Source organism: Camelus dromedarius, chromosome 14 (assembly GCF_036321535.1).
Source record: "Camelus dromedarius isolate mCamDro1 chromosome 14, mCamDro1.pat, whole genome shotgun sequence".
Classification (NCBI taxonomy): domain Eukaryota; kingdom Metazoa; phylum Chordata; class Mammalia; order Artiodactyla; family Camelidae; genus Camelus; species Camelus dromedarius.
Window position 1 is genome coordinate 58,900,427 of NC_087449.1, and position 16,624 is coordinate 58,917,050.

The following is a 16,624-nucleotide window of genomic DNA, read 5'->3' on the forward strand; positions in this document are numbered from 1 at the left end:
AAGTGACGGTTTTTTTTTTTAGTGGTGCGAGAGGAAGGGTTTTTATAAGCAGTAACAGCAAACATGCACCGCTTGGCGACTGTGGCTGCACTTTATGCGAATTATTAACTCGTGGAATCCTCACAAGGCTGCAGTGAGCTTCCTACTGTGGTCACTCCCTTCTCGAGATCCGGAAACTTAGGCACAGAGTTATTAACCCAAGATTACACTACAGCAAGCGGGTGGAGCAGCCTGATTTGAACTCAGGCCATCAGACAAGAATCTCGCCGAGACTGCACAGCAGTCACGTAAGCCGATCACATGAAGCCTGCTTCACAGGTGAGCAAGCCAAGGCAGCCAAGGTTAAGGCCCTCACCGTCCAAAGTAACTCAGCAGGAAGGAGCCCAGCTGGGATTTGAACCAGGTCTTCAGGTACCAGGGCTGTGCTCTGGATGCATGAGATGGTGGGGGTCAAGGATGTTCGGGTGGTCTCTGGGGTTCCTTACTGGCTCAGGAATCAGAGCCAAGGAGTCACTGTGGAGACCACCCCTGCGCGTGGGGGCTGGGGGGCCGGGAATGATGGGGTGTTTGTTCTTGGAGACCATGGTAACCAGGCAGGGATGTGGCAGGCGGCGCTGGATTTCTGGGAAGCCTGGAGGTGATCTGAATGTTCATTTGCTGCAGAATCATCTGTGGCTCCCAGACTAGTTATTTTCCTCTTCCAAATGAGTTTTTACCTTTTTTTCCTTTCATTTCAATTGTAACTGGTTTGTCTTAGGTGTGCCTTAAGATTTTAAAGCACCCCGAGTCCTTTTTGGAAGTGGATGCAGGAGAAATCATCAACAGATGGATGAAGGTATCTGGGTGGCCGTTTGGCCACCTCTTCAGAGACCCTTCACATCCACATTCTCACCAGATTTCCCCAATAAACGCTAAGTCTGAGCTCCTGGCACCACGCCCCGAGAGGAGGAGCACCCAGGAAGGTCCTCCGGGGGACACACCCACCTTCCGCTCTTACAAAGGCGGGAAGGGACAGACTACCTGGCAGGTTCTCTCTGCAGGGCTGGGTATGCCCTTGGCAATCTTCTGGTCCCATTTTCTAATTTTACCAAAGGGGAAGCTGAGGTCCAAAGGACCCAGGAGTGTCCCCAGGGTCATCTTCTCAATTTGCAAATTTCATTGTGTACCTGCTGTGTGCCAGGGTCCCGAGGAAGCACCGCCCGCGCCAGCTCGTGTCTGCTGCAGCATCTCCCCGCGCGCCTGGCATGGCCAGGTTGTCCTCTAGCTTTGGGGCAGACTGCCACTGTTTGCCTGGCCATCGGGTGATGTATTTGGCTGTGTAGTGTGAAAAAGCATGCGTGCGTGTGTGGTGTGTGTGTGTGTGTGTGTGTGTGTGTGTGTGTGTGTGTGTACACGTACACAACTGCACATCCAGAGCCTACGTGAAGCTCCTCTTCATTAACGCAATGAGACCCCCCCTCTCATGGAAGGGTGGGAACTGGAGGAGCCGCAGCTGTTGGCTTTGGGGGAGATCAGTTGTGCCGGGGTGAGGGGCTGTCTAACGAACGTGTCCTACAGGAGGACCTGCTTGAGTTGGGTTCTGAAGGCTGAAGAGGAGTTTACCAGGTGACCAAAAGGAACAGGGTTCAGTGGGTGTAAAGGGGCAGAGCAATAAACCAGGACCGGGGTCTTTTAGGAGAGCGTGGGGGGGGGGGGAGTGGGGCCGTGGGCATCCACGCACCTGGCACACGGCAGGGCCTGGAATGGGATCGCTACCTTAAAGTCTGCTAGAAAAAGGGTAGGAGTAGAGATATTAAGTGTCTCTGTCCCGAGGGGCTCTTTCTTCCTCATCCTGTTGCGGCTTCTGACCTGGGATCTGGCTATTTACAGTCTGCTTTTATTCCCAGGTTTGGAGCCGGTGGGGAATAGTAGACCACGTTACAGGGGCTTCTGAGCCAGGTAGAGCGGATTCACACCCCATGTCTGGCATTTCCTCGCTGTGTGACTTTAAGCACATTGCTCACCCTCTCTGGACCTCAGTGTCCTCATCTGGAATGGGGGTTTGGAAAACCCACCCCGCAGGACTGTTGGAGGAGCTGGCTGGGGAGGCCGACGGGAAGGGTCTGCTCCACGCGGCAGAGCTGTGACTTAACTGCTTCCTGCTTCCTCCCTCCAGGGAATGTCCCCTCGGGAATGGGCCCCCTTCTGCAGCGCAGCCCTAGCTCTGTCTTCCAAGCCCGCAGAGGGTGGTCCTGAGGACCCCCTGAGAGCCCTGCGGGATGGACGTGACCGGGCTGGGGAAGCGGCCCTCCCGGCCCCGCCCGGCCCCTCACCTCACGGTGGACTGGTACACCAGGTCCTCCCGCTTGCGGTAGTTCTCCATGTGCGAGTAGTTGGTGGAGAACATGGCGTCAAAGGTAAAGATCTTCTGCTTGATGGTGCCACCATCCGTCACCTGCAACAGGCACAGAGGCAGCCACAGGTGAGCACTCAGCCAGCCCTGCCACCCCCTTCCTCCAGGCCGCGAGTGGGCTCCCGGGACTCTGGGGACATGCAGGAAGCCCCAGGAGGAGCCTCTGGTGGGAGATGTCTAGAAGCCTCCCAGGTCACCCCTACCTTCCTGATGTGCAGACTGAGGTTCTGAAGTCAAGTGCCTTCCTGAGGTCCCGCAGCTAAGAAGGAGCAGAGCTGCCTCCCCTCCCGGGGTATCTCCAAGGCACCACATGGGCCCACTTCTGCGATCCCACTTGTCGGTCTCGCAGAAAAGACCAGCAAAATTTGGGGAGCCATAGATAAAGACCAGAGAGTGTGAATGTTTTGCAGAGTCAGCCACTGAGTCACAGTCTGATCCCATAAATCCTACAAGGGAGAGGCCAAGAATGGCAAGAAAGCCCAGAACACAGGCAGCCTCCATCTTGGGGATAGGGCAATCATGGAGGGCTTCCTGGAAGAAGCAATATTGAAGCCGTCTTCTGAAGGAAGGGTAGGAGCCAGCCTGACCAATGGTGAGAGTGCTTTCCAGGATGAAGAGACTGCAAGAGTAAAGGCCAAGGGGCAGGAAAGAACAGTGCGTGCCCAGGCGGAAGAGACTATGTTCAGAGTGCCTGGGGGCAGGGAGGAAGTGGAGGGAGAAGGCCTTGTGGAGTGAGCCAGATGGGGAGGGCCTGGTGCACAAAGGAACTCAACTCCCCTGAGGGCAACGGAGGTGCAGGGTTTCTGATTCTATTTACCAATGCCCTCTGGCCTTAGGACTGATTCGAAGGGGCTCCTCTGAAGACAGGGAAGCCCAATCTACTGATACCGGGGATGGAGACAAGAACAGCATGGGGGACTCGCCCACCTCTGGCTGTCCTTGGGACAGGACCGGAGGGAGTCAGGAGGTCCCCACTTCATGGAGGAACAGGGAGACCCGGAGAAGGCAGGGGACCACGGGAGGTGGTAATGAAGCCTGCGCTGGAAGACAGGCTACTCAGGTGTCCAGCTGTTCATAGCTGATTAAAAGCGGGACCCAAGTGTGCCCTAATCCCGACTGCCGCCTGCCCGCATCCCCACCCGCATGGCTGTGCCGCCTCCTGCTAATGAAAGTGTTACTTCACAAAGCAGCAAGGTATGTGTTGTCACTGTTTCAATTATTTATCTGTTTACTCGGCTGCAGTTTTCCGCTTGTCTCAGCAACTCTATTATAGACTGGGAGCTTGTAGCCTCTCGCCACTCAGCTGGGCTCCACGCTAACAGCCTGAGACGGGCAGGCCTCATGCCTGGTCCTGGAGAAGCGTTATTAACTCCCTACGGCTCTGCGTGCTGGAGGCGGGAGAGGGGGCTGGGAGGGCGGTGGCCAGGGATGGGGTTTCTCCCAGGGTTCTGGGGGACGGCGGTGGGGAGATGCTGAAAGCGGCTTTCCAGAGCCAGCAAAGACCAGCCCTGGAGCTTGGATCCGCTGCCTTTCTGGGAAGACTGGTCCCGGTGAACCTGGGCTCCTCTGGGCACATCTGGACCTAAGCAGACTTGGACCACATCTGTCTGGTAGAGGGGGTGTTGCTGCTGGTTTAAGGAACACAGATTCAGAGCAATCCAGGCAGCATTTATCGAGTGCCAGCTGGGTGCCAGTCACGAGCCACGTCAGTATGGGTCACCTCCCCAAACTGCAAGCAAGTAGGACACCTCTATCAGGACCAGGGTCCCCAGGGAGCGCTGGGTGGCAAGGGTTAGGGTGATGCTAATGCATTCATGAGCCCCAGGTCAGCTGAGGAGGTCAGCGATGGGACTTCCCACTGCACAGCTTCTCCTTACTAAGATCACACCCCTCTGGGTCTCCTCCAGGCTCATCGACGCTCCTACACCTCCCTGCTTCCTCTCTGGGGGCTTGGCACTATTTTGAGTGTGCGTGCGTGTGCAGTCAGAAGGACACCACATCCTCTGCTCCTCTAACCTTGCCTCCCACCAGCTTCCAAACAGGGGATGATGAGAGTAGAGAAAAAGGAGGAAGAGAAGCAAGGTACCTTTAAACCAGGACCTTTAACTGGGGGACGTTTGGCAAGGTCGTGAGCCATTTTTGGTTGTCGCAACTCAGGGGCAGGAGATGGTCCTGGCCTCTACCTGGTAAAGGCCAGGGGTGTTGTCTCCATCCTACGATGCACAGGAAACCACCCTCCCCCAAAGAATGATCTGGCCCCAAGTATCAACAGCGCCCAGGTTGAGAAATCTGCTTGAAGTCCATCACTTTGCGGAGACCCACCACGTCCCCAGAGAGGGAGCAGAAGAGAGAACGATCTCCCCATTTTGCAGATGAAGAAGCTGAGGCTTGGAGAGGCAACACGTTTCAGCCGAGGTCCCACCCTGGGCTCTTGGCAGAGCTCTGGCTCCCAGACCAGGGTTCACATCCCACCCGCTAGGCTGAAAAGGACTATGGACGAACTGAATTCCTCTCAGCCCCTTTGTGTACCCTCAGCGGCTGTCACATTACGAGGGAGGACTCCAGAAGCCCAGGGGGTGGGGGGGAGGTTTGAGGAATTTTCTCCTAAATCGTAAACGTGGAAAGCATCCTGCCTGTTTGACTTGCAGCCTCGCCTCCCTTCAGGTACTGCTTTTTTTTTTATCTCCTCCTAAAATGCGGCAGCCCCTATCGTCCCAATCTCAAATTTCACTCCATTTTTTTTATTATACAAAGGAGGAAAAAAAATCTGTCAGTAAAACTGTCTCCTCAAATTTATTCTCCGGGACTGAGGTTTTTATTACTGTGGAAATACACCCACACCCCACACGTACTCACACGTACCCACACACCCTAGATAAAGCACCGAAGAATGATCTGAGTCGTAAATCGCTGTTTCCGGCGAGGGACAGGGGAGTTTCAAGGACGCACCTAGTTTTCCTTCCATTTTATTTGCCTCTTTTTCTCTGGGGCCATGTCTGGGCCTCACTGTCGCCCCAGGAGTAAATAGCTGCTTTGGTTAAACCGGCCTCGGGCAGCCCGAGACGAGCTTCCAATTGTCCTGGTCCCGCAGCTGGTTCTCTGACCTCCCTCAGCCTCAGGGAAGGTCCAGCAAAGGAACAGACTTGGAATTCACACCCAGGCCAGGGGGTGAGTGGCTATTTGCAAAGAAGTTGTTTTGTAATTCTTGGAGGTTAGAACCTTTCAAGACAGAGGCTGGGAGGGCGTGGATGTTACATGGCACTCAGTACATATTTGTTGAATGGATCAGCTGAATTCTTACTGCGTGCCACGTACTGAGGGTACCGTGAGGAACAGGGAAACCATTCCTTCTGCTCTACAACACAGATCTGCCCCAGGACAGCTGCGGAGCCCACGCTCCGATTTCACGGGGCTTCCTGGAAGAAGCAGCCTGAGCAGGGAAGGTGGCTGCACCAAGCAGGCGGTGATGCTCCAGGAAGAACCAGCTTGAACCTGAGTGGCTCTTTCCCAGAGGTCATTCCCTGAATGATCAGCTATGCTGTGAGGAAGCGACCGAGAGGATGGAGGCCTGGGTTCTAAATCCCGCTGGCCATGTCGGCGTTCCTCCCCTCTCCAGGCCCTGTTCCCTAGATGCTCAATGAGGAGATGTGGGACAGGGTGAACTCTGAGGGCCGTTTCTACCCTGAATGCCCAGATGCTCTGCTTCTAGACCAGCGGGCCATAGGGACCACACCTACCCGTGCCCTAGTTCCCCAACCAGAGCTCAAGACCTGTCCGTGGGCCCCAAGGCTGCCTGACCCTGTCCCAGGACCCCGACTGCCCCCGACCAGCAAATCTGGCCTCAGCCAGGCTGGGCTGATTTTCAAGTAGAGCCACCAAAGCATGGCAAATGGACTGAGTCCAGGCAGCAGTGTGCGAGCCTGCAGGGCCGAACGGAGTTTTCCATTTGAAAAACAAATAAGTCTTCAATTTCAGCCTCCTCCCAGCATCCCTGGGCACCATCATCCAGAAGAGAAAAAAAAAATTTGAAAGGGGGTAAAAAAATCACCTCCCCACCCACAGCCCCCAACCTCCTTCTCTTTGTGTTCCACAAAACCAATTACAGGTTGGAAATAGCTGTAATAAACTTGATATCCCACTTACGGGCCAATCCCACCGCGGCTGGAAAGTGTAATAGTGGCAGAGAGTGGAAACGGCTGGTGTATTTTGCCGGAGCTGTTTAAATTGGCTGCCTACATTATCCCAACTCCTCTCCAGCCAGGAAGGAATTTGCTCTCCTGGAAATGGAGCAGCTGAGGTCTCTGTGGCTGGGCAGCAAGAGGGAGAGTTGGCAAGGAGGCTTTTAATGAACTGATTAGATATGGGAGAGTGATGGCGCCTGGGCTCTGGAGTCAGGCCAGCCCAGGTTCAAATCCCGCCACTGGTAGGTGACAGGCGGCTCCCAGGCTGTCAAACAGGCAGGAGCCACGGCTGCTGTATAGGGTTGGAGTTGTGGGGGTAAAGGGACACTTGATGTGACAAATGTTGGCTTGAATGCTGGCCCAAGCATGAGGAGGCTCAGTTCTGCTGTGGGGACTGTCACTTCCTGGCTCCAATGGTCTTAGAACCTCAATTTCCTCATCTGTAAAATGTTCATCCAACCTGTATCCCAGAGTTTTTAGAAATATTGCAAAACCCCAAATGTATGTGAAAGCGTCTTATAAAATGTGATGAGCATATCTAGAAACTTCTGCCGTGCAACCTAGAAGTCTCTCCCCCACTTCACCCAACCCTGTGTGCCTGGCATGGGGACTGGCACATAGTACGTCCTTAATGGACGTTTGTGGAGTGAATAATCGAGTCAGCGAAGGAAGGACTGTCTTAAAGCCCACTTAGAGGTGTCTCCATCCAACCACTCGGAAACTGTGCTGAGAAAGCTCCCTCGGGGGCCTGGGTGCAATGATGATGCCAGGCCACCTAGCATTCGCGAAGGGTTTCCTGAGATCCAGCCAACCCAGGCACCGGGGCTCAATCCACTTGTGCATTCGAGCGTTCGTTTACTGATTAATCTCCTTTCATGAGCTGCGCTTGATTCCAGGAGGACAGCGGCGGACGCAGCAGATGAAACAGAGGAGACACGGAAGCATCTCCCTTAAATTTCTGCAGTGGGTGTCTCCCAGCTCCTCCGGCAGAGCCTGAAGCCCAGGAGGGCGAGATTGCGTTCTGTTCAGTGTTGTATCCCCAACTCCTAGAGCAGAGTCGGATTCACAAGGGGCTCTTGGGCAATATTTTTACGGAAATAACCATCTCTTCTTTGGAGCAAAAACCGAAGCAGGAGAGGGGCTGCCGCTTGCCCCCGGCTGCCGGCCTGTAAGTGGAGGAGCGAAGATCCGAACCTGGGTTTGACTCCGAGGTTCAGACAGGAAGTGGCCCAGGCAGTAGAGCTGGATTTAGTGTTGGATCGGGGCCTGGAAGGGAACAGAATTCCAGGCAGAGGGAAACCTGGGTAGGGGCACAAGGCACGAGACCACCCGCTCAGGGAGGAGCGAGAAGAACGAAGGTGGGGGGGGGGGGCAGGGATGCGGCCTCTCCCTGGCCTGCTGTGTAGGGGCATCAGGGTCCTCCCTTCCTTGTTGCCATGGTGACCCTGGACCACTCTTCCCCTTGATTTCCCGCCCACCTGTTCTCTGCCCTGAGTCGGCTCCTGCATCTCCTGGGCCTGGGAGTTGGGCCAAGGGAGCAGCCACAGAGAGGAGAGGGCAGGCTCCCCTGGAGCCTGGGGCAGGAGGATGCTGGCTTTCCAGGGAAAGCACGGGGTAGTGGGAATCCTTAAGTCAGGTGCCGCTCACCTCTCTGGGTGGCCGGATTCCACCCCCGCTCTGTCTGCCTTGTGAGCCCCAGCTTCTGGCAGGGCTGGGCTCGGGGTAATTGGCTTCCCCTTGCGCGTGTGGGAGATCCGGTTTTGACAGAGACAGCTGGTGTCATAAATTGCCTTGTCTCATCTGGTTACCACGCAAAGGCAGACTGCAGCTCAGGGATGAGGTGCGGGGCGGGCCGGGGGCCTGGGGGCTGGTAAGGATGGCAGGCAGGAGGGCAGCGGCTGGCTTTGTGGGCCCCATACACATGGGCAGGCGCCTATGCAAGTGTGAGGAGGTGTGTGTGCAACGGGGGTGACCACGGCTGTGTGTGGGAACCCAGGAGCTGCCAGCGGCCAGCCCATGAGGGTGAGCGTCAGTGCCGATGAGAAAGCCTGCGTTCAGGGGTGGTGGGATGGACGTGTGTCAGCAAGGCATGTGTACAGATCTGCATGCTTCTGGGCTGCATATAAAGATGCACGTGTGTGCCTGTGTGTGTGTGTGTAAAGTAACGGGGACAATGCTTAGTGTAGTTGTAGATGTTTGGGGAGGAACATGAAGGCCTGTGGGTGTGTAAGAAAGGTTATGTGTGTGCACACTCAGGGCTGTGTGTCAGTTTGTGGATTCATGATGTGTGCGTGAATGATGCCTGTACCCACGTTTACACACGTGTTCCCTCCTCTGGGCTGGGGGATAGGAGATATCAGCTGGGGTGGGTGTCGGGGGCACGTGTCTGAGAAATGCCAGGCTGGGAGACCCATCACGCCAAAACTATCACCTTGCCCTCACCCACCCTCAGGCAGGCTCCCACCAGTCAATTGCACCTGAGCCCATAAACCCCGCTAGACACAGAATGCTCCGAGACCTCCCTCACCGTCTCTTGTGCACCACCCAAAACCCATGCTGCAGGGGCTGGCGGGCAAGAAGCAGGGGAGACAAGAAGGACCTGGATGCTAGACACTCGGACTTCCATGCACAGTAGAATCACCTGGCCAGGTGGGAGTAGGGTTCAAAAATGACAGTTTCCCTGGAAGCCCACGCTGGAGGTTCAAATAGTGAGTCTTGGTGGAGCCCCGATTTGGGATTTTTAGCGAGCTGCATAGAATCAGTTGGATGCAGGGGTCGGGACCACAATGGGGAGACACTGCCCTGAGGCCCTAGGACCCTCCCCCAACCAGGGCCTCTGTGAGCCTTCCATGGGTGGTATACCCTTTGGCGCTCTGGGAGACCTGGCCATTCAGAGCAGGAGGAAACCAGACCACCTCATCTAAACCCCTCGTCTTCCAGAAGGCCAAACTGAGGCCTTGTCTGAGGGGAGAGACAGGCCCCAGGCCACACAGGAAGGAGATGGCAGGGCTGGGAGCTAGGTCCTTGGCTCCAAAGCACCTCCTCCCTGCATCACATCCCACTGATGCTTGGAATCTGGACCCCAGAAACCAAGGTTCACCAGTGAATGCTGCGCACCCGCAGCACTGGGGAAGTTCTCATCCATCCTCTCCCTTCGGATCAGGGCGGTCATACCTCAATCCCTGCTGCCTCTCCCTGCCTCCTGACGATGGTCCCCAGCACTAGAGGTGGGTTCCAGAGTCATGTAGGTCACCCCCAGGCAGGGCTCTTCCCAGTATGGCTAAAGCTTGGCCCTAGCATGTTCTGGAAGCAGTAAGGCTAGGGTAGAGGAGGAAGGAAGAGGTAATTTCTCACCCATCTTCTGTCTCCCTGAGGCCACGCCTCACTCCTGACCTCAGCCTTCATCCCTCTAACGCCAGTGACCTACACTTCTCATTCATTCATTCATTCATTCACTTGTTCGCTCCTTCAGCACCTCCTAGAGGCCAGGCCTGTGGACAGAGGGTGCATCAGACATGGTCCTGGTCATCAAGGAGCTCCTAGAAGTGGCAGGGCAGGGGGTCACAGACAGAAACATCAGCAGCAGGTGTTCGCCCCTCCTTGGGCTGCTCAGCGTGGGACAGAAGTGCTGCGGGGCAGGGAACAGTGAGCTCTGCCAGGGAGGGTTCAGGCAGGCCTCCACACAGGAGGGTACACTGAGCGGTGCCTTGGAGGATGCAGAGGAGTCTGCAGGGCAGATGAGAGGAGGCAGGAGGGCACTCCAGACACAGAGGATGTCAGGCAAATGCAAGAGAGGAGGCCGGTTATGGGCAGAAAGTGATGGGGAGTTTCAGGTTGGGTTCTGTGGGATGCTCTGCCGGGTTGCAGGAATGCAGCCTGGCTGTGGGAGCAGCGCCCCATGTGACGAGTCTAGGTTTGATAGTGATAGTCAAAAGGGTAGTTTCAAACCAAGTTCAAGATCTTGGGCAAGTCACTTCACAGCTCCCTGCCTCAATTTTCTCATCTCTAAAATGGGGATAACAGTAGTATCTCCTCATCGGTGGTTAGAGGATGCACTGAATTCTTCCACATAAAGCGTTTAGAAAAGAGCCTGGCATATGGTGAACGCGCTATAATTGTGTGCTGTCTTATGAGTTGTAAAATGCTTAGCGTGGTAGATATTATATAATAGGTATTATTGTTGTTATTATATTGTGGGAAGGAGATGGGGAACCACTGAAGGCTGTAGGCAGCAGGGTGGTAGCTCCCACCAGGGTCAAAAAGATCCCCTTGACCACACTGTGGACAGCTCATCTAGGGGCCAGCACATCTGGACTTGGGAAGAGGCCTTTGGAACAGAGAAGAGACCATTTTTTCTAGCCCCCTTTTCAGGGATGCAGCTTGATTTTTGGACCCCACAAGCTGGTTGAGCAGGTTTGTGTTGGGGTCGGGCATGACTGAGTCTTATCTGATCCCAGTATCTGTGTATCTGTGGGCCATGCCCTGCCTGTGACGCCCCCGACAATGTCCTGCAGTGGCCACTCTCAGTACTCGGTCCCTGGGCCACCCCTGAGGCTGCCCGTCAGTGAGCACACTGTGTGGACAGGTTGTGTCCGTGAGGCTCGTCCCCAAGGACAGATGCCCATCTGGTGGCCCGATGCAGTCAGGAGGGTCTGCCCGTCGTGGGCAGGGACCTCGCTGTGCCAATCTGCCGGCCCTCCGCACTCAGCAGGCGCTGCAGACGGCTGGGCCTGTGTCAGCAGAACCAGGCGCAGGCAGACCCGTGGACACAACCCATCAGCTGCCTGCGCCAGCCTGTCCACCTGCCACCCAGGGGGTGGGGTGCACCAGCGAACACTGCTAGGCTGACACATCCTGCCCACTGTAACTAGCACATGGCATCTCAGGCAGCCCAGCCCAGTGGAGCCTGTCTGTCTGTCCATCTGCAGCCGCCCTGGTCAGCCCCAGCAGCCCGCTGGAGAGAAAGAATACAGAGCTGGGAGCAAGGAGGCCTGGGCCCCATCTCTGCTCAGCCACTAAGTGGCAGTGGATGCTGATCAATTTGCATTCTCGCTCTGAGCCTCCGTTTCCTCATCAGTTAAATGGGGATGGTTATCTTTCAATTCACTTCCTACTACTTCATGCAGGTGGTGTTAGCAACAGGCAAACTCCAGACGGCAGAATTTTGCACTTTGAGGGGTTACATTAAAGCTTATCCAGCCCTACTTCTTTAATTGATTCCTTCCTTCAATAAGGATTCACTGTGTCCCTACTATGTGCCAGAGACTATTTTAAAGTCCAGAGGGATGAAGCCGTGAACAAGCCAAAATTCCTCTTTTCCTGGAGACCTCATTCTAGTGGGAGGAGACAGATAATAAATCAAATTAAGGAAGATGGAAGAAATGCATCAGATGGGGACCAGTGTCCTACAGACAATTAAGAACAAAGTGATGGATGGAAGGGGTGGGGGCCACAGCAGATTAAGTGGCCAGAGGAAGCCCGTTTCTGGATATTAATTTCACATTTAAGCTGAAATCTCAATAAGGAGGTGGAGTCAGGCTTGCTTGGAAAGAGTCGAGTTGCTTTCTGCCAGCTCCCTATAAAATCCTGTTTGTTCAACACTTCCGGCTTTTCTTTTAACCCCAGCAACCCCCCTGAGGCCAGTGTTGGCTGCATTTTGCAGATGGGGACACGGGGTCTCAGAGGTGATCAGGTTAGCTGACATACCCACAGTCCAGATCCAGCTCGGGGAATACAATCCTTTTTCTATTATATTTTCACAAGCGACTTCCACTTTCCTGAAAACCAGCCTTCATGTTTGTCAAAGACTCTGTGACCTTGCCCTTGTCACTCCACACTGCCCTGGCTTGGTCCTAAAGCATCATGTTTTATTCCTCCAACATTTGACTATGAACATTTTCAAACATACAGAAAAGCACAAAGAATTTTAAGCAAACACTTATATTCCTACTACCCAGCTTCTGCAATGAACTCGACCATGTTTGCTTTAACATATGCATCTCTTCTATCCATCCATCCGCCCCTATATATTTGGTGCATTCCAGAGTAAGTTGCAGACATTAGTCCACTTTGCTCTTGGATCCTTCAGCATGCATATCACTTAGAGTTTAATACTTATTTCTAATTCCCTTTTGGTAAAATTTATGTACAATAAAATGCATGAATCGCAATGAGTTTTGGCAAACGCAGCCACCTGGGTGACCCAATCCTCTCTCGTGATACAGAACATCACCACCCCTCCAGGAAGTTCCTCTGCCCCTGCCTAGGAGATCCTTACCCCCACAGGCAACCATAATTCTGATTTTTCTCACAGCATTTTAGCCTGTTCTAGAATTTCATACAAGTGGAATCACACAGTACATAGTTTTTAGTCTTTTCTCCCAGCATAATATTTCTGGGATCCAGCCGTGTGGTTGTGATCACCCGGAGCTCAGTCCTCTGTATCGCTGTGTAGTATTCCGTTGGAAGGACAGACTACAGTTTGTTTAGCTGTTCTCCTGTTAACAGACTCCAGGACAGTTTCTAGTTTGGCTCTCCTATGCATGCAGCTGCTAAGAACATTCTTGTACGTGGTCTTTTAAGGGACAAATGTTTTTATTTCTCTTGCTAGTGCTTTGTTTGCAAAAGAGTCACGTCATCTCAGTAAGTGTTTCCTGAGTGCCTAATATGTGTCAGGCTCTGTGCTACACATGGAGGTCAGTGATCCCAGCTCAGACCGGGGTCTTGGGCTCTGAAGGCTCCAAGCAGGTACAGAGTATCAGAATGCACAAGAGTGCCTGCTAGGAACCAAGCGCTCTGCATGCCACCGCATCCCATCCTCACAGGAGCTCGGTGGGGTGTTCATTGTGATCCCAGTTTCCAGAGGAGGCAACTGAGGTCCAAGTGATGAAATGACCTGTCTAAGTGGCAGAGCTGGGTATCAACCTTGGGAGGACTCCAAACCATGCTCTTTTCTGTGTCCTGCATGATGCAGAAGCAACAGCCCTGGGAGGCCGGGCGATCAGCTCGAGGACACACAGGCAGTGCAGTGAAGAAAAGTCTGGATTATCTGGGTGTATCTGGGTCCCACTGCATGAGCCCATCAGACTAAACTTGCCCCCTTTGCCTGCCAATCCAGGTCCACAGTGTTATGGGCCAGGAGCCAAGCAGAAGCCTCAGTGTGAGCCTCTGACAGACGGTGGTAAGTGGTGGGATCATGCCATGTTGCGATAGAGAGGCTATGCAGGTTCAAGGTCATTTAATTAAAAAATAAAATCCCTAGTGCATATCAAATTAACCCAATCTTCAGGATGAATTTGGCCCCAGACAGTGGTTTTGTGAGCCCAGTGTCAATAAATGAAGGGGATGATAATCATTGGAAGGGATGTGTAGTGAATTAAAGACGGCGCCACCTTCTTAGACACTCCCACAATGAGAGACGTGGGTCTGTGCTCCCTCTCTCTGAACTGGGCGTGTTCTGTGACTGATTAGGCCAATGGGATACACACAAGTGCCAAAAGTGTACCAACTTCCATGCCCAAGTCTTAGGAGGCTGGCGGCTTCCACGTCCTGTCTCTGACCATGGTGCTGGAGAGACCACGTGGAGAGGGAGAGGGATCTCGCAAGCCCAGCCTTGCCTGTGTGTGGATGAAGCTGCCTTGACCCGTGCAGACCAGACCAGCTGCCAAACTGAACATGACCCAGTGACCCCTGGTGATGCCATTCAAAGCATCCAAATTGCCCAGCTGAACCCTGCTTGAATTCCAGACCCACACAATTATGTGATATAATAAAATAGCTCTTGTTTCAAGCTGCGGCATTTTGGTGTGCCTTGTATGCAGCAATAGCCAGAGCTACATGTTCCTCCTCCTGTCAAGGAGGTATTCCACGTAAGCCCTGACCTGCACACACAGGAAATGCTGGGGCCATCGAATCCTGAAAGCCTCTATTTGATCTGAGCCACACTTGGGTGTGGAGGGGAAGAGGCTGTATCAGGTGGGGTCCGGCAGGAAACAGAGGGCCCATGCAAAGAGGGTAGATGAGGAGGCTTCAATACCAGGGTTATTTACAAAGGTGTGAGCAGAGCTAAAAGATCCCAACAAGGCACAGGCAGAACCTGGGACCCATGGGAGCTGCTGATTTTTCAGAGAGCAGAGGGAAAGGGGTGAAGGAGTGGGAGTTTTACATGCACCTGAGAGAGTAGCAGATTCATGAAAAATGCCACCCAATGAGAGCTTAGGTAAAGGGACCCAGGGACCCAGCAGAGAAGAGCTGGAGACTGAAGACCCTGTCCTCACTTCCACCTGCCTTCCCCGTCTCCTGTAAGTGCCTCGCATTAGCCAAATACAACTAGGAGTCAGTGGGAGAGGAAACCCATTGATGCTACCAGTACGTTCTCTGGGGACAAAGGATGGAGAAGGTGAGAGTGGGTCTGGGGTGCCAGGAGACAATGTCCAGTGGACCTTAGTCCAGGGATCCAGGGAGCCATCTAGCTCGGCAAGTTTCCATCACACGCTATTCCTTGCCAGGTTGTCCCATAGCTGGGTCAAGCACCCTGTCCCCCACTGCTCCCCACATCAGACAGTTCAGATGAGCATGTGGAATCAGAGCTTCAGAGGCTCCCATTAAACTGTCATGTTTCTTCCCCCAGCTGCCTCATGTCTGATCACCGAGGTGCACCTGGCAGAGGAGGAGAGAGCTGGCCTCATCTCCTCTTCCTCCTAACAATCCTGCTCCATGAAATGGGGGGGCAGGGAAGCTGAGGATGTAAGGCTGGTCCTCCAACCCCTTGCCCTGAGACTGGTCCTCCTGGGAAGCGTGGGACTTGGAGACTCTGAGCCCCAACAAAGAGCCCTGGGTGGTGATTCCGTCCCATACCTCTACTCCCAGGGCAGTTCTCAAGAAGGAGCAGGAGAGGGGCATCTAACTCTACACGTTTATTGGACCTGAGCTGGAAGGCAAGCTTTGTGCCGAGCACAGGCGCTATAGCGGTGAGCGAGAAGGCCTGGTTACAGCCTTCGTGGAGCTTTGTGGCGCAGACCGTGGGAGTCCCAGGCTAAAGCCTGCAGAAGGGCAGGGCTGGTGCCATTTTGTTCACTATCATATATCCCCAGTCCTAGCATAATAATGCAGTGACAGAATGAGTGAACCAAGGCCCAAATGCAAGGCTTTATGCTTACAATTTTTTCTCCTAGCTGGGCCTCTGAATCATCTTGAGGTAGGTGTCTTTAACAGATGGGTGAACAACTTGCCCCAAGACACACAGCAGCAGACTAGCAGCAGCTGGATTCAAACTCCCAGGCCAGGCCCATTTCAGCCATGTCCAGGAGTTAAACTTAGGCCCTGGTTTCCTAACACAGCCAGGAGGGGGTGACATGGGCAGCTGGAGTCATGGGTCCCAATGAGAAGATGTAGATGTCAATTTGGAGGGGGCTGGTTTATTTCCTCTGGGGGAGAGAAAAATTGAAGAGTCTGGTGTTGGTTCCTATTACAAGGAAACTGTTCAATAAAAATCACCCAGTATATTAAAAAAAGAAATCTTTACCTGGCTTTGAACGAACACTTGGTGGTATTACAACAAGGAAAAAAAATCCCATTTGCTTTTCATTATAGATCTGGTTGTGTTTTGTTTTCTTGTCCCTGGAGAGCAAGGATTTTACTGGCAGGGTGATTAAAAAGAGAAAAAAGAAAAGAAAAAGGTGGGCATTGGAGTCAGACAATCTTGGGTCCAAATCCTAGCTCTACCACTGACTAACTGAGAGACTGAGACCATTCATTAACTTCTGTGAACCTCAGTCTTCTCATCTGCAAAATGGGGATACTGCTGCCTCCTGCCCAGGGTGGTGGTAAGGATGAAATGATGATGTTGCCAATAGTTACTACTCTGCACTAAGCACCTCTATGAGACACATGCCCCTGCCCTCAGGGAGCGTGCATTGTACTAAGAGAGACTAATCATGAACCCATAAATTAGAAAATCAGAAGAGGAAGATGATTTCAAGTGGTGCTCATTGCCATGAGGCAAGCAAGCCAGGATATGAGGGGCTAGAGAGTGACCTGGGGATTCAGTAAA

The 16,624-nt window shown here is 53.5% G+C and overlaps 1 protein-coding gene across 1 annotated transcript in view; it reads right to left on the bottom strand.

The window, feature by feature from the left end:
• The window catches only part of IGSF21 (immunoglobin superfamily member 21), a 234,731-nt gene that overhangs the window by 73,924 nt on the left and 144,183 nt on the right, over positions 1–16,624 (bottom strand). Inside the window, exon 3 of the mRNA XM_031464194.2 lies at positions 2,313–2,434. Within this exon, the coding sequence (XP_031320054.2) occupies positions 2,313–2,434 (122 nt within the window). The remainder of the gene's footprint in view (positions 1–2,312; positions 2,435–16,624) is intronic.